This window comes from Arachis stenosperma, chromosome 5 (genome assembly GCF_014773155.1).
Source record: "Arachis stenosperma cultivar V10309 chromosome 5, arast.V10309.gnm1.PFL2, whole genome shotgun sequence".
NCBI classification, from domain to species: Eukaryota; Viridiplantae; Streptophyta; class Magnoliopsida; order Fabales; family Fabaceae; genus Arachis; species Arachis stenosperma.
The window spans coordinates 140155541-140178338 of record NC_080381.1 but is presented as its reverse complement, the minus strand read 5'-3'; the positions used below and the strand labels follow the sequence as shown (position 1 = coordinate 140178338).

Sequence of the window (22798 nt, the reverse complement as noted above, 5' to 3'; positions counted from 1 at the left end):
ACATAGAAAGCCAAAGTAACTCTTGCTTGTCTTTCATTTTCAATCAAACAAGAACAAAACACAAATAAATAAATAAATAATATTTAAAAAATAGAAGACTCTATAGCCTAACAATTAATGAAAAAAAATATTAAAAAGTATGTTATAATTTACATCACACGGGAAGAAAGTTGCTTGAGCTCAATTAATGTCTAATTTTCTATGATGAAATAGACAGAAAGATCCCAACCCAAAAAAAAAAAAAATAAAAATAAAAAAATTATTACCCTCAATAAGCATACTCCATGCGCATAAAAAGCCTTTAGAGTATTCACCCTCTCTCTTCTAATTATTATTATTATTATTATTTTTTCTCTATATAGCTATATGCAGCTTGAGGACTCATCCATCCTCTCTCTCATCAATAATAAGCCAGTTATGGCGGTTACGGCGGTGGCGGCACCGGAAGAAGATGGTGTCAAGGGTGGTGGTGAAGTGGTGGTTGGTATGGAAGAAGAAGAAGAAGAAGAAGTAGTGAATGCAACAAATTCAAGTGAAGAGAATAATAATAGTAATAAGGGAAGAGCAGAAGAAGGTGGTGGTGGTGGCGACGACGGCGGCGATAAGATGAGCTTTGGTGGAAACCGGTGGCCACGGCAAGAAACTTTGGCTCTCTTAAAGATAAGGTCAGATATGGATTCAGTGTTTCGTGATTCAACTCTCAAAGGTCCACTATGGGAAGAAGTTTCAAGGTATATAAAAACATAATATATATAATTCTTAATAAATAAATATATATTATTGTTATTATTATTATTACTATTATTGTTTTTTTTTGTCGGTTCATCTTTCTCTTCTACTCTTCTTCATTCTCTTTGAAATTAGTTTTGGTTTTGAATGAACTATATATATTGTAACTTGAAGTCTTGAAGCTCCTCCTAGATCATGCATGGAGATCTATGAACTATTGTTGGTTTCTAGATTTCTTTTCTTTTTTTATTCCTATTATTAACACTATAGAATTCAATTATCAATATTTTTATTTTTCCATGTATTTCATTTTGAAGATCCAAATAATTGTAATTAATTGAATTTTGTTTTTATGAGAGCCGTTTATGTAATGTCCATCTAATAACCGCAATAATATATCCTTTAAGGATAAGACTATATAATTCATTGATGGTTGAAATTATATGGTTCACTGTTTGTGATCAATTTTCTCTATTCTTCTCATTATCTTGGATATTTCAATGTTCATATATAGTTTCATTTCTTTCATTTTTTTGTCTTATATATATGTTACACCCCATATCATCAGTTATATATGAACCACAAATCCTTATTCCTTCTAGTCAATTAGCCTTTGTTTTTTGAGATAACTAATTAAATATATATAATATATATTAGCTTTAATTATTTATATTCTTACTTAATTTCCTTCTTGTATGTCTCAAAAATCCAAGGCTAAAGATATTTGTGATACAAATATTATAATAATGCAGGAAATTAGGAGAAATTGGATACAAGAGAAGTGCAAAGAAATGCAAAGAAAAATTTGAGAATGTGTATAAGTATCACAAGAGAACCAAAGAAGGTAGAACTGGAAAATCTGAAGGAAAAACCTACAAGTTCTTTGATCAATTACAAGCACTTGAGAATCACAATCAATTCAATACAAACCCTCTTCCAAAATCATCACAACCTCTTTTGCCAGCAAATCCTACTCTAGTCTGTTCTTCGACATTGCCGTCAACAACTTTAACTGCAGCAGCCACAACCAACAACATAAGTAGTACTACTTTTGCACCACATTCCTTTCCTAATAACAACAGCATGAACCTTTTTTCATCACCATCGTCGTCACCAACATCTCCATCATCCTCCACAGCTTCAGATGAAGGGTTGGAAGAGAGGTACAAGAAGAAGAGGAAATGGAAGGACTACTTCAGGAAGCTGACTAGGCAAGTCCTTGCAAAGCAAGAGGAGATGCAAAATAGGTTCTTGGAAGCCATAGATAGAAGAGAAAGAGAAAGAGTAGCACAAGAAGAAGCTTGGAGGTTGCAAGAGATGTCAAGAATCGCCAATGAACACGACGTACTTGTGCAAGAGAGGTCAACAGCTGCGGCCAAAGATGCAGCTGTTATCGCTCTCTTGCACAAGTTATCCGGCCACGAAACACAATCACTACAGACACAGATACAGATACAGACACAGATACAGATACAGAAACCAGAGACAATTAAGGCAAAGAATAGTAGTAGTAGTGAAATAGTTGAAAGAATGAGTTGTTCTTCGTCTTCAAGGTGGCCAAAGGGTGAAGTTCATGCATTGATAAGGCTAAGAACAAGTCTTGATTCGAAGTACATGGAGAATGGACCAAAAGCTCCATTATGGGAGGATATATCAGGTGGAATGCAGAGATTAGGGTACAACCGAAGTGCGAAGAGATGCAAAGAGAAATGGGAGAATATAAACAAGTACTTCAAGAAAGTGAAGGAGAGTAACAAGCAAAGGCGTGAAGATAGCAAGACTTGTCCCTATTTTCATGAGCTTGAAGCTCTTTATAAAGACAAGATTAGCAACAACACCTCCTTTGGAAGTTTCCAGAATAATATGGAGCCTTTGATGGTTCAGCCTGAGCAACAATGGAGGCCACCACCTGAACCCAACAAGGACAACAATAATGCATCAAATGAAGAAGAAGAAGAAGAGTATGATGATGATGGTGTTGAAGAAGAAGAAGACGGAGATAGTGTTGGAGAAGAAGAAGAAGAAGGATTGAACCGTTATCAGATTGTGACAAATAAAGTTTCATCAGTGGACACAGTTGAATAATAATGAGACAAGATAAGGAAGTTTCTGAATGGTGGAGGCATATAGTAACTTATTTCATATACTTTTTATTTCAAATGAAACTTAGTTGCAGTCGATTTCACGTGAAGTTGATAGTTGAGAGCTGTTAGATGATTTGACTTATTTGACTAAATTTTCATCTAACTGATCTCAACTGTCAACTTCACGTGAAGTCGACTGCACCTGAGTTTCAACCTTATTTAAATTTCAATTTTAATTTCAATAGATATATTTTTTTCTGGGGAGGGAGGGATTATAATTAAGAATGTTACTGGGAAAAAAAATTGTCATAGAGAGATTGTTGTGCATAAATCATGCCACAAACATACACCTGCTCTAGGAAAAATATTCAATTCATTATTAATCAAATAATAATAATTATATGATTATAATTATATAAGGACGTACATAGAGAAAACCAACTGTTGTTTTAATTTTTTTTTTCAAATTTTCAATGATATTTTTTCTGATTTTCAGTGTCATTATCTGTAGAAATATGCATAACTTAAAATATTTACGATTAAAATGAAGTAACTGTAAATATATAATATAACAAAAAGAATCCACATTTTGATCTATTTAGTTGGGTGAAATTTCAGATGAAGTCGACTTCACGTGAAGTTAATACTTAAAAGTCGTTAGATGAAAATTTAGTCAAATCAGTTAAATCATTTAACGATTTTTAAATATCAACTTCACGTAAAGTCGACTGCACTTGAATTTCCACCGTTGATAGCATCAAAGTATGTATATATGGTTGTTTGATTAAATTGAAATGGTAGTTGAAACATACTAGTTGGAGCATGAAAAGGTGATGATTGGGGGTTGTGGGACACATTATATATTCCGGCCGCCATCAAAATAAAAGGAAGAGTCACATGGGCCGGCATGGCAAACTAAAGAATAAATGGTGGCAGCAATGTTCAGTGGTTTCAGGCTTATGATTATTTAATTATAATAATAATTTATGAGATATGTTTGTTAGTGTAAACTGTAAAGTGTAAATGAGAGAGGTCCCATGCCCATGGCCATAGGAGAGTCACATGCAGGCCAGTTATAGTGTTGTAATTTTATTTTCCTTCTATGTATATAGAGGAGTATTAGAGAGTCGATAACTTTTGTAATTTATAGTTATTAAATAATTGTCAATAATATTTTTAATAATATAAAATTATTTATTTTTTTAATAGTTATATACTCGTTAGAATTTAATAAAATTATAGCCCTTAAATTTTTCCATATATATATATAGTTCCATTAGGGTGGTGGAGATGCCACTCAAACCACTTTCTTGTACTTTCATTTTTTTGGAAGTATTGTGGTTGTGTCTTGTGTGGGTGATATTGTTAATTAATTCGGAATTTTTTTATATTGAAATTAGTGTGAACATACTATTAAATAGAATTTATTATTTGAAATGGTTAATGTTAATCATAATAATACAATTAAATTTTTTTTATAATTATTTTATTTTATTTTTTATTTGCGAAAGAATTGCTTAGAAATTATCTATTTTTATTATAGAAAATAAAAAATGATTTTATTTTATTTTTAAATAAAATTCTAAAAAGATAAAAGCACTAAAAGTCAACATTCAAAAAATTTTCACAAACCCAAACAAGCTTTTAAGTCATACCATAGTCGTTTATAAGAAAGAAATTCAATATTATTGTTTCCTTTGTTAATATACCCCTAATTTTTCATTATCTGATAAAAATAATCACTACATGTAATGGGGGTGATGATAAGAGAACCAACTATAATTAATTATTTATAAGATAAAGTACTAATTAGTTTCTAATGTCACAATTTTGTTCTAATTAATTATTATTAACATTTAATTATTTACACCCTCTTCGGAGCTACAATTGCCACAAGATGACAACTTTACTAGAACCACCATTTATTGGGTCCACCATCAAGTATATGTGTGTGTTACAAAAAAAAAATTGTATTTCATTAGTAATTACAAATTTACAATATTACATACTATCGTATGTTCATCCGTGTTGACTTTTTTTCAGACCAATTATTTCTGGATCAACACTATAATATAATAATGATATATTAGAATCACCGAGAAGGTTTTAGAAAAAGAAAACATAAATAAACAAATAATTGACCATAATACAAGGCGCAATGAGATAACATATAGAATCAAGTAGATAATATTTGATGTTTTGACAATGTAAAATATTTTATATAGTTGTATAATTATATCTATTTTTTAAATAATTATTTATATAATTAATATAAAAAATAATTATTTTTATTGATATAATATTATATAATTAAATATATATATAAAATTATTTTATATCAACAGTATATTAAAATTAAATTCATATTATCATATAAATTGACTGCACATACATAAAATATATATATATATATATATATATATATATATATATATAATTGTATTTAATTTTGACCATATACCTAAATTGCAAAGTTTTTGGTTTTGATATAATCCCTTCAGTCACTCTGAGTTATTACTTTAATTAATTTGCTACTCTTCTCAAACAATTATTGTTGCTTGATAAATGTATATAGGTCTCTTGTCTTGTTGCCAATGTCATATGTATTGTTTCTCCTTATTCTATAAAATAATAATGCAAGGTACAACATACAATAACAATAACAATTTGTGTCCCTTCCTTATCGCTTGTTAGCTAAACAAAAAATGATTGTACATACAGCCAGGTACGGCCAATTATTTCAGCATTTTTAATTTGCTTGATTCCGTACATATATATACTTGGTGGAATAAATTTTTTATTTTTAATTTTTAACTTTTACTATGAATCAAATCTTTAAGTTTTCCTTTACTTTGTGGAATAAAATTTAAAGGTAAATGGTAGGATGAGTTGGAGTAAAAAAAAATTTTTTTTTTTGAGGGAATAATATGGTGGAGCAATGAGCATGTGATATGTGAAATTAAATTTAAAAAAAAATCTTAAAATTGTGTTTTTATCATTTAGTCAAATTTTAATTCACTTATTTTTTATTTAACAAATAAAACATTTGACTATATATAAAAATTTATTTACATATCACTTTCTTATTGTTCAGTCATATTGCTTCACTTAGAATTTAGGAATTTTTTTGTCCATTTTATTAGAGAAATTACTAAATTTAATTAATAAGTGAATAAAGTGCGTCTCATGATAGGAACATTTTGTTTGAAAATTGAAAATGTGTTATTTGGGTGACAAGAAAATTCACTGAAAATATCAATAAAAGTTAAAAATTAAAGATTGTATTAGGAGAGGGGATTTAATTGCATTATTTTGACAAGTCTTATACTGGCTGAATGACTTGACGGATGATGTTGCAATTCATTTAAAAAAAGAAAAGATTTTTTCCATTAAATAAAAAGAAAAAAACAAAATCATAAAGTCTATTTTTCTGAGTGGTCCCATTTTATGCAATATATTGGCAAAACAAAAGGCATCTTGAAGAATGGTAAGGTACATGTTTCACGTCAAGAACAAGTGCACCACACATACATAGGACAAATAAGAACATTTATATAGTAGCTGCAAGAAAAAGAAAAAAAAAGGTGTATTAAGTTTGTGTTTGTATTTTTTATTTTTAATATTTCATAAAAAAATATAAAAAGAGAAAATAAAAAATTAAAACCCTAGCACTAAATCATCACATTTGTTTAAGTGCAGATGCAAACTCAGGTGCAGTCGACTTCACATGAAGTTGATAGTTGAGAGTCGTTAGATAAAAATTTAGTCAAATCAATCAAATTATGCACCTGAGTTTTCATCTTAAGTGTACGAGTGAGTTAACAATTTGATTTACCAAGTTGGGTAAAAAATTGATAAATGGTCTTTCCATTATTGGTAAATGGGCTCTGAGTCAGATATATAGGTCTAATGGGCTCAACTGTTAAACGCCTTGCTGGCCCATTAAAGAAAAAAAGCCCAAAGTCCTCCACAATTGGCATATGTTTCTATGTTGTGAGACATAAAAACAAGATTTTACCAATTAAACTAATGATTGCTTAATTAAGTTGGATTAAGGTATTAATTAGTAGTGAATAGTAGTAATGATTTAGCAATTGCTTTCAGAGAGTTCGCAACAGCATAACACATGTCCTTTTCAGCTTATATATATATGTGCTTTACTAAATAATAATATAATTAATCATTGCTTACTTCAGCTAATTATATCCCAAAGTCTCTAGATTAACTTTTATATGCCCCATCACGCAAAAGTCATCAATCATATTCTATAAATTTTAATTATTATTTGAAACTTGACAAAACCATGATCTTATGGTCTTGAAAAATGGATTACTTAGTAACCAATGATATATATGACACACATCCCGCCAAGCAGAACCAGGACAGAACTCACACTGTTCCCTTTTGTTTAGATTAATAGCAAATTAATTAAGGAGTTGGACTTGGACCACAACTATTTGCAAAATTAATTTTTTATTGTTATACATTAATATATAGCTCTAAAGAGCATCTAATTTCGGGGTTGATGCGGCTTCTTTAATTTGGATCTTCTCCAAGTTGTGCTGTATGTTATGTATATATATATAGTATTTATATTATATATGAGTATATATTTAAATACATCTCTAAAAAAATTTTGTAATGAATATTTTTGTTTTCAACTTTTTTATTATATTAAGATCTTTAAATTTAATAAAAGATATATATAGTTCATATCTTAGTCAGATTTATTGTTTTTATTTAAATAAATAAATTCTAAAAAATATAACGTAATGATTTATGTGTCTTATTCTTATAGAATTTAAAAATTTTAAAATAATAAAAAAATTTTAAAAACAAAAGCATTCAATATATTTCTTTTTAAAAATCTATTTAAATAGATACTCTTTATATATCATGTGAGTTAGTTGTGATTGCGAAAGAAAATTAAAGAAAATTGTTATTCTAAGAATAATGTATAGGTCTTACTTAGGATATGCACATTATTTGACCTCTAATTATAATAGGGTCAATTTCTTTTCTCAGGAGAAATAATTCTATATATTGAGATTAATCATTTTGAATTATTAGTCGTGGATTACTTGACCCATTGACATAAATTGAAAGAAGAACAATATAATATTATTAAAATCAATATAATTAAGAACTATAAAATAATTTAAACGTTTTAAATTAAAGGAAAAAATACATAAATAAACTAAAATAATTTAATATTATGTGATTCACTCAAATAAAAAAAAAATATTACATTAATTCTCAAAATTATATTTTTATATAATACTAAGAAATTATATTATTCTCAGCCCAATATATTTTTTTATCAATTCTTTTCGTAACACAATAATCAGTTGCTAATTACTATATTAGATAAGAGAATGATTGAAAATAGTTCAAATGAAGTTATATAGTTACTAATTCAATAAAAAGACATGCTTATCCTCAACTCAATAACCTTGTAACTTTGAAGATAAATTTTTTTTTTTAATGGATTAGACAACCCCGATTCTAAGTACACAATACATTCACACACTTCTCATACTTTTACTATATTTTTTTTTTCAATTGCAATTTCTAAGGTTTGAATCCTAGACTTTTGAGGTGGGAAGGAAGAGATATACCATTTGAACTAAGGTTCATTGGCAAGATAAGGTTATTTTTAAAGAAGGGAGTTACCAAAGATTATTGAAGTCATTTCACCCATGACATAGGTGAAGAAAAAGAGAAATGAACGAAAAATTGTCAATTCTTAATTGAGAGAATATGTGTTAAAATCTATAAGACAAAGAAAGACATATGTTGATATTATGTATAGTATGACTCTTAATTCCTAATTTTGGGAATGCTTTTTCTTTCTCCTTTTTAACAATAACACCAATTTTTTTGTCAATTTCAGATGTGGCTTAAAAATTAATGGTGCTTTTGATTCTTATTTATTTTTTTTCTTCTATTTAATCATAAACTCTTAGTTATACATATTTTTTATTCTTACCTTATTTTTTTTATAATCTCATATCTGTTGTGTTAACAGCGGTTTGAATTCGAAAACACTTCAATTTTAATTCAATTTAAAAAAAAATTCATGTAAATTTTCTCAATTTTTTGAGAAGTTCCGGTAAAAGAGGAGTGTGTACATGGGCTACTCAGTTTAGACTAGATTTTTCAATAAAATAGAATAGTAAACTACTATAATTCTATAAATCACTCACAAGATTTAGATTTTAGACACAAATAAAAATATATCAAAATAATAAAATATATTTAAAATTTTTTTAAAATACGATAAAAATAATAAAAGAAATAATTTTTTATAAATGATAATTTTTCAAACTTTTGGTTATATCTATCAATGTTCTTGTGAGTATTATTTGGATCTATATACTCTTATTGTTTAAAAAAAATTTCATGTCCTGTTCAAGCTGTAATGTTATAATTTGATAAATTAAAAGGGGATAAAAGATAGAAAAATAAGTTATTCTCATTGTTAAAGAGAATGAAAAATCTTCTTAAAAGATATTTATTGAGTTATTATACTTTACATACTATGTAATTTTTATGTACTCCCACAAAAAAATTACAGTAATAAATTATAAAAAAATTAATTTAGGTAAAACCGGAGGGATTAAGAGAGAATATTAAAATATTATTAGAGTTGTTAATAATTGAGAGTTAAATTAGTAATGGCTAATAGTTAGTAGATAAATATTTATAAGATTAGTTAAAAATATTTTATAAATAGCATGACTCTTGTATCAACTTCGATACAATAATTTTACATATAATATTATCTTTTCTCTGAAGATCATCGCTTGCTCTCTCTCACTATCGGCGGCGGCCTCAGCTCCGCTGTCACTATCTTCTTTTTCCTTTTCTCTTCTGTGTCACTGCTCTGCACGTGTCTTCTTCCTAACGTTGTCTTCTTCGGAGTCACTGCGCCGCACGTCTTCTGCGTCACTACCGCTCGCCTTCTTCTCCTAACAGAAAGTCTTGTTCCTCCTTTCTATCAGGACCAGAATTGCAGCCCAAGCCGCACCTTTTTTTTCTGTCTTCTTTGCGTTTCGCGCCACACACCTCTTCCTCTAAGTTACCGCGCTGCCAAAAAATTAACAGAGAAAAATAAATTCTTCCCATTATTGAAGAAAATGAAAAATTTCCTTAAAAAAATCTGTTGATTTATTACATTTTATATATTATGTATTCTTTATGTACTCTCACTAAAAAAAATTACAACAAATAAACTTACATCTACTATTGATAAAAAAATAATCTAACTAATATTGTTGAATTTTTTTCTTAGTGCTTACCCAATATATGTTAAGATACCGGTTTATCAGATTTTATTTTTGTAAGTTAATACTATTTGAGAAGTTTTTATAATTATTCTGCTAGTGGATGTTACACTACTTGCCAAACTGGCGTCGGAGTTGCCGGATCTCATATCTGCTGGTTAACGGTGGTTGGAATTGGAGAACAGTTCAATTTTAAGAAGAATTTTGTATTAATTTTCTTAATTTTTTTGGAGGAGTAGTTTTCGCTCAAATTGATCCTCATGTTATACTTTTTAGTGAGGTGAGTGTCCATGAGCCACTCAGTTCTCTTAGATGGTTTTAGATTTTTAGACAATGATTTTTTATAATGTTATTATTGAAGTTTAGTTTTCATTATTTTATAGTAACAAAATAAAATCGTTATCTTTGATTATTTTAAAGAACGGTTTTATAATCGTTACTAGAATTTTTGTTTTTAAACAACGGTTTTTTAATGTTGTTTAAATAATTATTATACAAAAGATACGCTTAAAAATCGTTGCCAAAGTTGCTATACTTTAAAACCGTTATGTTAAATGATTTTAGACAACGATTTTTATAATATTGCTATTAAAGTTTAATTTTTCATTAAGTTATAGCAATAAAATAAAATCGTTCTCTTTTGACTATTTTAAAGAACGATTTTATAACCATTACAATCATTTTTTATTAAGTAACAATTTTTCAATATTTAAATAATTATAAAAATTAAAAAAAATACATTTAAAAATAGTTCTCTATACATATTAAATTAGTAGAAAACTCAAAAATTATTGTTATAAATCAATAACAAATATTATTTATAAAAAAATAAATTTAAAATAAATTTATAACAAATTTTACGTTGATCTCCAAACCATATTTTTATATAAATCGAATTAAACTATTCTCATCAGTAGACATTGTGTTCCACTATCATAAGAAATTTAACTACAGATAATATTTATATAATAAATTAGTTTCACACTAAATTAAATTATTCAAATTCCATTTATATATATATATATAACTCAATCCATCGTAAATCGGCCTAAACTGATTCGATTTATCATAGCCACTATTTTGAATAAATCGAATTATGCTTATTCGATTTATTATGAGCATTCAATATTTAATTTTCTAATTTCATATCTAATTCGATTACATATAATACATCATGTTCTGATAAATCGAATGAGTGTGCTTCGATTTACTTCATTCGATGTACATTTTTTAACTAAATCGATTTAGACCAATTCAAACCACCAAAACTCATAATAAATTGGCTCAATCTTATTTGATTTACTGTTCATGCTAAATCAAATTACACTAATTCAATTTATATATATTTATACATGAAGAGATTCACGTTAAGTTTTTTATTTTGAAAATATACACAAATTTGAGATCTATTTAATTTATTAACGTGAATTATCATAAATTAAATATATAAAATTAAAGCACCAAGAATAGAGTACCCTCTAAATGGAATATAAAGGTGATGAAATTGAGCATCCCCATGGACCATCATGGACAACACCTGCTTCAATGGCATCCACCTTTTTCAGATGATGCACTTTCTTATATTTGGTCCATACAATATGTATACACTCTCCAAAAGCAATGATTACACTCACATTAATTTAAAAATAATGAAAACAAAAAACTTTGATAATTAAATTGTGAATAATAATACTTATTCTTTTTGTCGGAAATAAAAACAGGTTTGTGATGGATTTGATATATGAGTGTATATATATATATATATATATATATATATATAGTGGACAATATGCGCAACAAGGACTATAGTCTATAGCTAGGTAGCTACATTATATTTATAACAACATTGCATGGGTCTATAATAATTAATAAGTAAGGACCCTGATTTAATTTCTAAATTTACTATTTTATCAGCACTGTTTCCAATGATGTTTGTTACATTACATATTGAATAGTAATAAGATTCCAATTGAACAAAGGTGTCTTTATTATTTGTTTGATGATTTGAAAGTTTTATTGAAAATTTGGGTTCAGTCCCTTCTGACTTCAAAATAAATGTCTTCTCTGTTCCTTCAGAGTAACTAATGTACAATACCATTTTTGCTAATGTTTATTATTTATTTGATTGGTGAAGCCACTCTGATCAAAGTTAAATTAATTATAAATTACAAAAAAAAAAGGATTATAAAAGAAAGTTATCTTAAATTGGATTAGTAAAAATAACATTCGCCATAAAAAAAACATAGAAAAAAAGAAAAAATTATAGCAAAAGATAATTAAAATCATCATGAGAAATTTGCATAGTAATAATAAACTAATAAATATATAGATAGAATAGAAAAACCAGAGAGAGAGAGAGAGAGAGAGAAAATCAACACATCTGTTGCTGACAACAAATCTAAAAATGAGCACAAAACATTCCATGTGTAATTAGTTAAAGACACTATATGAAAATAAAATCCAACAACAAATAATGTGACTCGTTTATTTTACACCTTTATGTAAAGTAACAATTTTGAATTAATCTTCCTCTTTATATATACATATGTGAGTCATTTAGTTTTTATAAACTTTAATAAACTAAAATAGTTTGAGATAACAAATAAGATGGATGAAATTAGTTCTTAAATAAACTTAAAAAGACCAACAAATTTGAATCATATTTACATTATAGAAAAAAAAAATTGTGTAGCTACTCATCATATAAAAATGTATGTGAAAATAATATTTAAAATTTGTTATATAATTTATCGTATTTCACTAAATTGCTTAATATAATACATATTTATATCTTAATTATTAATTTTATATAAAAATTATTAATAAAAAACTATAACAAGATAAACGGAAAGTCACCAGTCAATTATTATTTTAAAGTCAAATAAAAATAATGTACTTTCGAGAATTCGACCAATCAAGTTAATCTAAAATTCAAGAAATATAAGAATTAAAATTAAAAAAAAATATCTTTATAGAATTCTTATCCTCAGTATTTATCATTTTTTACAGTTAAATTTCATAAAAAATCATTCGTTAATTTTTTTTCTATTACGTAGAATATGATCTTAATTTAGACTTATAATATAATTGACTTCTAGATTTTTTTAAGCCAAAAAATTTCAGGTGAGTAGTCTCTAAAAACATTAACCCAATGCAATAAATCTTTTTATTTTGTTCAAGTTAAATTCTCTAGTTTTGAGTGCGTAGGTAGATAACTAAATTTGAAATTGTGTTGGATGGAATTGAAAGAATGGAGAATGTACAGTGAACAGTGATTGATGGATTAACAGTTAAGACTCAAGAGTAGTACCATCTCTCTCTTACTTTCTTTTTGAAACTGCAAATGCAACTGCAACTGGAACTGCTGCGTTTTATGTCTGAAACTGTTGCTATGTAACAGAATATTTATTCCAATCCGTAGGTGCGGTAAATGCATGCAATGACATTCAATTATTATTATTTTAGGTGGGGTCCACCAACATGCAAATACCCACCATTGTAGGACATACTCCTCCCAAGTCAATGTTATTGCCATCTCCATGGCATCTCCAATTTTTCAGAATAATTTTTATGTATATATAAACTCATATACATCATCAAAATATACACTAGATTTTTTAGAATGATTGATATATATCGAATATATTTTAAGTTCTTGTGGGTAACAAAACACCATGTATGCAATTATTTTGTTTTCTCTTTATCTTTTTCACTCTTTTTATGCATTATGGGTTTTTCCTAATTAATTGAATTAGTTAATGATTTTTTTTTGTCTGGGTTTTAGTCCAATTTTTTAAATAAAAAGAATTAATTAATGACTAATGAGTCTCTTTTTCTTAACATTTTTTTTATCTTATCTTAATTTTTACCCATCAATTAAAAAAAATTAATTAGCACATAAAATAAAAAAATCAGAAGAAGCAGCGTGAAGGAATTTCGGTTTTGAGATCATAACCAGAAGCTAAGGAATCTATTTAATTAGTGATTAACGCATGAGATTAATACAAGATTAGGTTCAATGGTAGTATACTAAAAGAAAGAAAGAATAAGTTCAAGTGCTGTGTACGAAAAGTACTAATAATTCAAATATATAATATATATAATATGATACCTTTAATAATACGGTACGGTTGAGTGTTCCACTAGAATTGTAACTTATCAATTTGATTATTAAAGTAAACTTTATTCTTTAATTTAATTAAAGCTAAGTATATATAACAAGATAATAACAAACACGTTTTCTTTTATCTATGGATTTTTTGGTTATTTCTAAATTCATTTTTTTTTCTTATGTTATGTTATTTCCCCTCAAAAGATAGAAAGACACATGAATAAACATGTTTTATGCAATTTTTTATATAAAAATGACATTGTAATTATATTTGTGATAATATATAATTATATTATTAAATAAGTATTATATAATTGTAAGAATAAACGTAAATTATTCTTAAAACGGGATCTTTTTTGCATTATTACTGCCAAAACTAATTAATAAAACTAATAGAGGGAGATTTGGGTGGTAGCAACAAATATTATATTTATATATCACAAATCCAAAAGTGATGACCTGCATATTTTAATTTGAACAATTTGCAAACAAGTAAAATATGAACCAAAGTAATTAAATCTTATTAATGAAAAAATATAACTACTTATTATTTAAATTAGTAGATTGTCAAAGTATATATATATATCTAAGCACTAGCTACTTGTATAGATATAGTTTTTTTATTTTTTAATTTAAGTATCTGATGATTTAGGAAAAGTAAAAATATTTTAAAGAGAAACGCGAAGAGTGATTAAAAAAAAATATAAAAGATATAAGTATCTAGTACTAACATTGTCAGCAATTTAATGAATAATTTGAATGTGGTTAATTAAGAAAATCTTAAATGTTATAAAAGTAAAAAAAAAAAAAAAGTCTTGCATTCATAATAAGTATTCAACATTTTCACAAAATATTAAATTATAAACAAAACCCAGCATATTTTTTATTATGGGAACACTTAAGCATATGCGATTGAAGGTTATGTATTATAATTTACTTTATTGGTCACATTATTAAATTAAATCCCAACAAAGAAAAAAGTTGAAAAATATATATTAGAGAATTAGAAAATGGAAACAGCGCCGAATAGGATACCCAGCCATAACCCATCAAATCATTATGCCTGTAAGCTTAAAGGAAAATATACTGAGCTGTAGTATTCCATATGAAAATTCCTCAATTATTGCATTTCTCATATTTACATATAAAAAATATACCAAAAACATAACAAAATAATCTCCGCAGTTATATTCCAATATTTTCAAATACCAGATTATAGAGGTGTTAAAATTAGGTATGTATTATATTCCATATGAAAATTCCTCCATTATTGTTTAATTTGTATTTTGTATTATAAATTTTAGCTAATTTCAAACTCCATGATTATAAGATGAAGTGTAATTTTTAGTCATTATTTATCTTATGAGTCACCCTTAATTATCTTAACAAAATGAGTTAATTTATCACTTTCATGGAAAAAAACACATAATAATTAATTATAATAAGTGGAGCTGATGAGACTGATGACATTGGAAGCTTGACAAATTAAAAGATAAAAAAATGTCAGCAACATGTTGGATTAATGGATTATGAGGCTGATGAGGGATGATTAACCCTAATACATCTTTTTCTTAATACTCATGAGTATTGATCATCACAATAATTAAGATATGATAAAAATTTAAGTTCAGTTAATTTTATCTAAAATTAATAATTAAAAATTATTAGATAATAATTTAATTAAATCGATTAAATTATTTAATAATTTTTAATTATCAACTTCATACAAAGTTAGTTATCCGTAAATAGGTACATCATATAAGAGTTTAATTAATTAAGTGTACTTAGCAAAACCCTTATTTACAAAATGGTATATATGCAATGGTAGTATAAGTGTTAAGTAGCTAGGTTGTTGGTTCTTATACATATCATGATCATCAGCATCTATCAACAACTCACAAGATTCCTAATGGGACCCTCCTTCCTTTCAAGGATTTTATGACTCCATGTGTGATGCTGGCATTTTCTGCTACTCTAAGGGCCCTTTGCATTCTTACAATATATACACTGCCCTTTCCCTTACTCTATGTCCCTACAATTTTAAGCTCTCATTCTCACTTTCTCATTCCCTTTTGTTTTTTTTATCTCCTCATCATTTTTCTAATAATGTGTTTAATTTGTGCATGCAAATTATTGATATAGAAACAGAAAAAGAACAATTAGTTAGTTAATCAAAACAAGAGATCAGAAGAGAATATAAATCACTGACAATCAACATTGTAATTGTAATAATAACAAAATTTGAAAAGAAAATAAAAAGCAGATCCCCATCCTCCTATCCCATTTACATCACCATGATACATGAAACAAGAAGGAATAATAGAAGTAAAAAAAAGAAAAAGAAGCTAAGAAGAAAAAACAGCTAGTACAACAGCAAACAAACATTCATCAAGGTCTCATTATTCATATTATTATTGTGGAGCCTTAAGCTTCTTAATAAGCCTGAATAATCATCTCTCTTTTCTGTCTACCTTATTTATTTAGCTCAAAAAAATAAATAATTCTCTTGCTATAAATAAAATTAAAGAAAAAAGAACATATAATCTTTTAGTGACTATATGCTATGGTAGCAAGAACCCCCACCAATCCACATTCTATACCCATGTGTCTTACACATGCATTTCCATATTCAAATTCTCCTCAACCACCACCACCACTGCCGTCGCCGCCGCCGCCACCACCACTCACCTTTAATTCCCGACAACCCCTGCCCCACAAAACTTTAATCTCATTGGTCCAACTTTTCTTCTTTTGGGCCTTCTCACTCGGCAGAAACTGGCTTGCTTGCCACAATCTCAAAGTTACTACCACCTTCGTCGTCATCATCATCGTCTTCGTCGTCGTCTTCATCACCAATATTATCCTTCTCCTCGTCCTCATCCTCATCATTGCCTCCCTTCCGAGCGTCTTCCATGGTTACTTCTCGTGGCTGCGAGGACGGCTGCTCCGTCTGAGGAGGCCACTGCTGCTCCGGCCTTACCATTAACGGCGTTGTAGTGACAATGGCGGGAGCAGCGTCATGCTTGCCGCTATTCCTCTCCCTGTAAAGAGCATCAAGCTGGTGAAAATAGGGACAAGTCTTTGAATCTTGAGGCCTCTTCTTGTTACTCTCTTTGACTTTCTTGAAGTACTTGTTGATGTTCTCCCACTTCTCCTTGCACCTCTTAGCGTTCCTGTTATAACCATGCTTCTTCATCAACGCTGAAATCTCTTCCCACAATGGTCCTTTTGGTCCATTCTCTTGGTACTTCGCATCAAGGCTTGTTCTCAGGTTTATCAGCGCCTCAACTTCAGCTTTCGGCCACCGCGAAGAACTCGCCGCCAGCGGTGACGAATTATTATTATTGTTGTTATTGTTATTCTCTCCATTGTTGTTGTTGTTGTTATCAACAACTTTCACCATCTCCATGCTTGGTGGCGGCCGTGGCGGTGTGGGTAATGGCGGCACCACCACCGGCGGGGTAGGTTGCGTTTGTTGTGGCGGTGGTGGTGGTGGAGGAGGCGGTGGTGGCGGTGGTGATGGTTGAGAAACATTGTTGAATGGCGGTGTAGGAAGGTTTTGTTGGTCGGCAATTTTGTGCAAGAAGGTCATGACGGCTTGGTCTTTGGCGGCGGCGATGGACCTCTCTTGAGCGAGAATCTCTCTCTCTTTATTGATTCTTTGTAATTCCTGAACTCTCCATGCTTCTTCTCTAGCGGATCTCTCTTTCTCCCTCTTCTCTATTGCTTCAAGGAACCTCTTCTGCAGATCCTCCTGCTTCTCTATCACCTCCTTCATTAGCTTCTCAAAGAACTCCTTCCACCTTCTCTTCCTCTTGTTCCGCCTACTCCCTCCTTCGATCGTCTCCTCCGACGAAGTCGAAGAAGAGCTCGAATTCGAGAGTAGCTCCGCCGGAATACTCGGAAAAGATGAAGCAGGTGGCGGTGGTGGTGGTGGAGGAAAATATACAGGATTATTATTATTACTACTATTATTATTATTATTACTATTATTGGGTTGAATTTGAGGCATTGAAATAGTAGTAGGAGCTATTGATGGAACAGTAGCAATACTAATAGGTGGTGCTGATGTTGTGTTGGTGCCACTACTTGCTACTACTACCTGTTGTTGTTGTGGCATTGTTGTAATTATTGGAGGGGATGGCAATGATGCAGTTGTTTTTACCATTGAAACTGGTGTTGCTTGCAATGCTGATTTTTGAGGTAATGCTGGGGAATGAATAATTGGGTTGTTTTCAAGTGCCTCTAATTGATCAAAGAACCTATATGTTTTTCCTTCAGATTTTCCACTTCTACCATCTTTCGTTCTCTTGTGGTACTTGTACACATTCTCAAATTTCTCTTTGCATTTCTTCGCGTTTCTCTTGTATCCAAGCTCTGCTAGCTTCCTGATTAATTCATTCATTAATTAAATTAACCCCCCCAAATTCATTAATTAGGCTAGGATAGATGGGATGGAAGCATAAGATAATGAATAAACATACACAACATTAGAGATTAGAGAGTAACTGAATCACAAGACATGATATATGTATGTTTGCCACGGAAAACACATGAATCCAAGTTGGAACATTTTGCAATCCATCTAATTAGCTTAATTACTTTCAATTTCCCAACTAAGAAAATCTTGCTTTTCGGAGACTCAATTCACGCTGGTAACTAATTGGGAAAAATAGAATACAGCATATCCCATAAAATCAATGTCAGTAAAGAAAACAAAAATCACTCACCGCATCCAATAAGTCATATATAGACAGATGCTATGCTGCACAAACTAACATACGCATCTAAATTATTATTATTCTTATTTTTAATAAACACACCTATTACCTATGCTTGAATAAAATTAAACACCTAGGGAGAAAAGAAATAAGAGAGGCTTAATTTAAAAAAGAATTGAAAGAAAATAACAAAACACTGCAATTAATAGGTGATAAGGAAGAGAGAGAAGAGCGAATTGAAAAGTGAAACACATTACCAGGAGATGAAATCACAAGAATTTTCAGATCTCAGATAAGAAGAAGCTAATAAAACATGAAGACAAGGAGCAAAGAAGAAGAAGAAGATAAAATCAGAATCGAATGAGTTATTATTTGTTACATACCTTGAAACCTCTTCCCACAAAGGACCCTTAACACTGGCATCACGAAACGCCACGTCCATATCCGACCGTATTTTGAGCAAAGCCAAAGTCTCTTGTCTCGGCCACCTGTTCCCGCCGAAGCTCCTCTCTCCTTTCTCGTCGTCCCCGGAGGTCGATCCTCCACCTCCACCACCACCACCCATTTCAGCAACACCGTCATGATGATGATGCGGTGCTGCTGATACTGACTGTGGTGGTGATGGTAGTGGTGCTGATGCAGTAGCCACAGCAGCCGCGGCAGAAAAAGTCGCGGTTGTTGCGACTACTGCATCTGCTCCTCCAGAGCTGCCTCCTCCTGTTCCCAAAACAGCTGAGTCCCCTAGCATAGGACTCTTCTCTTTGTTGTTTCCTTCTGTAGTCTCTCTCTCTTTCTCTCTCTCTTTGCGGAAAACAGCACAGAACCAAAGCAATTACAGAGGGGAGCAAAAATTAAAATTAAATTAAAATTTATACATGGTGCAAAATTAAAAAGAAAAAAAGTGAGAACGGAAAAGAAAAAGAAAAGAAGAAAAAAAAAATGGGTGGTGAATTCTTTTGAAAATAGGGTTATACTCTTATACTGTCATATGATATATAATCATGTGTGTTGTGTAGTTTATGTATGAGAGAACGTGTGCGTGTTTGGTGAATTTTATTTTTTTATTTTTATTTTTATTTATATTGTTATATTATATATTATTTCGGTGGGATCTGCTTGCATTGCCAATCTCAATAAGTAGTAATAATAATTTGCATTTTTTATATTTTATTTAATTTTATTCATTTATTTTTTAGATACTTATTAAATGATACCAATTACGGTAAGGTTGTTTTTCCTTTTTTTATTTTTACATTATTACTTTTTAGAAAAAAAATTTAAGGTGGGAATCTTGAATCGTTTACTAAATTTTATTAAAATGTTTTTTCCAGAGGTATCATCTGGGGGGGTGAGATGTAAATTCATGAACCTGGGATTTCCCTCTCTTACATATAATAATAAAGTGGCACAGAAAGATATATACAGAAATATTAATTATTTATTTAATTTTGTACAGAGAAAAATATAATAATTAATTAGTTATTTCTTATTAAATTATATTAACCAGTTTCAGAGTGTTTTGAACAGCTGCACAAGGAGACGATATAGATATAAGTTGGTTTTTGTCTGTGCAGCTAAATTTAGTTAAAGGCCGGCCCATCTAGGTCAGCTTTTTTTTTTTTTTACTTTTTAATTTTATTTTCTTTTAATAAAAATTATATATTTTTTTTCTAAGGATGAAATAAGATGAAGATTATCATTTGCATGGAAATGACGAAAATGCCCCTAGAAATGGATCTATATATGCATTGACCTTTAATGATTGAGCTTAATCTATGGTGTGGTTTTATTTAGATTTCAGCGGGTTAGTGATGTGTGCTTTCAGTGCTTCTTGCATTGTATTTAATAAGAGGGGTCTAATCTTTCATATTTTACTTTCACAATGTTATAACCTATGTGATTCCCAAAATGTCCCTAATTTTGTAGTAATGCATGTTTAATTTGAATAAGAAAAGGAACCCTATTTTTGTGGTACTACTCAACATGTGGCCTTAAGGGTCCTACTTTGATGGTGACCGTTGCAATTTTGACAATTCGTCACTCTTAATAGTTAATTGACAAAAAGAGGGACTTAAAAAAATATCTCTTGTTATATATATAAAAGAAGAAAAACAATGATACCTATAGAATAAAGTTGAAATAATGATATTCACACAAATTATTATTGTTTCGTGACCAATTGTATGAATGTAAATGGTTTGAAACAAAATCACCTAATCATTTATTTATTTATTTGTGTATATACTTAAAGAAAGTAGTGTTAGATAAAGTATATAACTAAAAACAGGTCCATGTTATTAGGCCAAGCTATTTATGAACAGAAGTAAATGGTGGCCAACTCTGTTGGATTTGTGATACCTACCGTTATAAATGGCATCAAAATTTTGATGGCCAAGACTGTGTCCACCATGGATGAATAGGAGAATAATTATTGGACTGTGAAAAATAAAACTGAGAAAAAAAATAAAAATGATAAATAATTCAAAAGTAGTGTTGCTAATTTCTAATTATACCTATTGCAAAGAATTTTAAAAAACATATAGATTTTTTTTGTATTTCTGACTATATCTTTTATCCAACCGTCCAAAAATTAATTTGTCGCGAACTTAAACTCTACTTTAAGATTTATTGCTGTCTAATGTATTATTGTATGCATACGATAAAATTCGAACTCTCAAAACTTATTTAAGTAGACGAGTGAATTAATAATCACTAGAGCAACTTAATTAGTTGAGTAAAAGAAGCTTAATTTTGTATTAATGAAAATATATAATTTCATTCAAATAAATTGTTTAACTTAAACTTACATATAAAGAAACTAAAATTGGACAATATAAAGCCGTTGGTAGTGGTGTGATTCAATAGATGGTTTTTTTTTTTTATCTACTTTATTTTGTTGTGTATATAAAAAGTTTGAGAGTACAATTTGCGGAGAATAAAATAAAAATCTAGCGGGACCAAAAGGATCTCCTGATACTTAAATCATATATATGAAGTTAAGCTTATGGATGGACCCATATACATATTATATTATTAATAATATTATTGGTATGATTATGGTATATATTTTTCAAAGATAATAGCTCCTACCCATATACAATTATGGCACCATCTCTATATGCTACGCAATGCAATGCAAACGTTACGTTTCTCTTTCAAATTTTAAATTCCAAACCCCTCTTTCTCCTAAGGATTGTGGCACTTGATGCTATTGAAAGTGACTTTCTATTGTGATAAGATTATTATTCAATCTTGAAGGTTCAAGTTTTTTCTTTCCAATATTATATATATAATACTACTTTTGTTTTCCAATATTTTTGTGTGTGTTTTTAATTTATTTTATTTTAGGATCCTATTTTGAAGCTGGTGTTATTACATGAGATAGTATAAGTAATAGTAATTTTTAACATATCCTCTCATAATTAAAGAATTAATTATCCTCTATAACTTGTTTAATAGTTAACGAAAGAATTGAGTTGTCATTATGGTTAATATTAATTATATCTTTAACCATAGTTTTAATAACTAAATAAATCAACCATGATTTTTTAAAAAGTAAGTTCAATTTTTCAAATGACCCATTTTTTAAAAAAATCTGTTCCAGTTAAAAAAAAAAAGAAAAAAAAATGTAAAAAAAAAAAGTTAAAAAAATTGCAAAATGAGACTTTTTTAAGTTTTTATAATTTATAGAAAAAAAATTTACTATGATTAACTTATTTGGTTATTAAAACTAGGGTAAAAGATATAGTTAATGTTAACTATGATAATACAGTTTAATTTTTTCAATAACCATTATACAATAAGTAATATAGATTAAGTAAACTCTTATTTATGAGATGGTTGATTAAAAATTACCGTAAATAATAG

The 22798-nt window shown here is 29.0% G+C and overlaps 2 protein-coding genes across 2 annotated transcripts; one reads left to right on the top strand and one right to left on the bottom strand.

The window, feature by feature from the left end:
- Positions 1 to 310: 310 nt before the first annotated feature.
- On the top strand, positions 311 to 3314 carry LOC130981684 (trihelix transcription factor DF1-like). The gene is made up of 2 exons (XM_057905323.1): positions 311 to 731; positions 1482 to 3314. Exons 1-2 carry the CDS (start codon positions 367 to 369, stop codon positions 2812 to 2814), a joined length of 1698 nt encoding a protein of 565 aa, XP_057761306.1. The 5' UTR covers positions 311 to 366; the 3' UTR covers positions 2815 to 3314.
- A 13088-nt stretch (positions 3315 to 16402) lies between these two features.
- Positions 16403 to 19896, bottom strand: LOC130981670 (trihelix transcription factor DF1-like). The gene is made up of 2 exons (XM_057905303.1): positions 19315 to 19896; positions 16403 to 18598 (listed from the first exon to the last, which is right to left on the bottom strand). The coding sequence occupies exons 1-2, from the start codon at positions 19677 to 19679 to the stop codon at positions 16972 to 16974; spliced, it is 1992 nt and encodes a 663-aa protein (XP_057761286.1). The 5' UTR covers positions 19680 to 19896; the 3' UTR covers positions 16403 to 16971.
- Positions 19897 to 22798: the final 2902 nt, after the last annotated feature.

Bases quoted from the DNA above. Each gene is read 5' to 3' on its own strand.
- LOC130981684 (XM_057905323.1), top strand. From the start codon at position 367: ATGCAGCTTGAGGACTCATCCATCCTCTCTCTCATCAATAATAAGCCA. The intron at 732-1,481 runs GTATATAAAAAC...ATAATAATGCAG, and splicing joins CTATGGGAAGAAGTTTCAAG to GAAATTAGGAGAAATTGGAT.
- LOC130981670 (XM_057905303.1), bottom strand. From the start codon at position 19,679: ATGCTAGGGGACTCAGCTGTTTTGGGAACAGGAGGAGGCAGCTCTGGA. The intron at 18,599-19,314 runs GTATGTAACAAA...TGAATTAATCAG, and splicing joins TTGTGGGAAGAGGTTTCAAG to GAAGCTAGCAGAGCTTGGAT.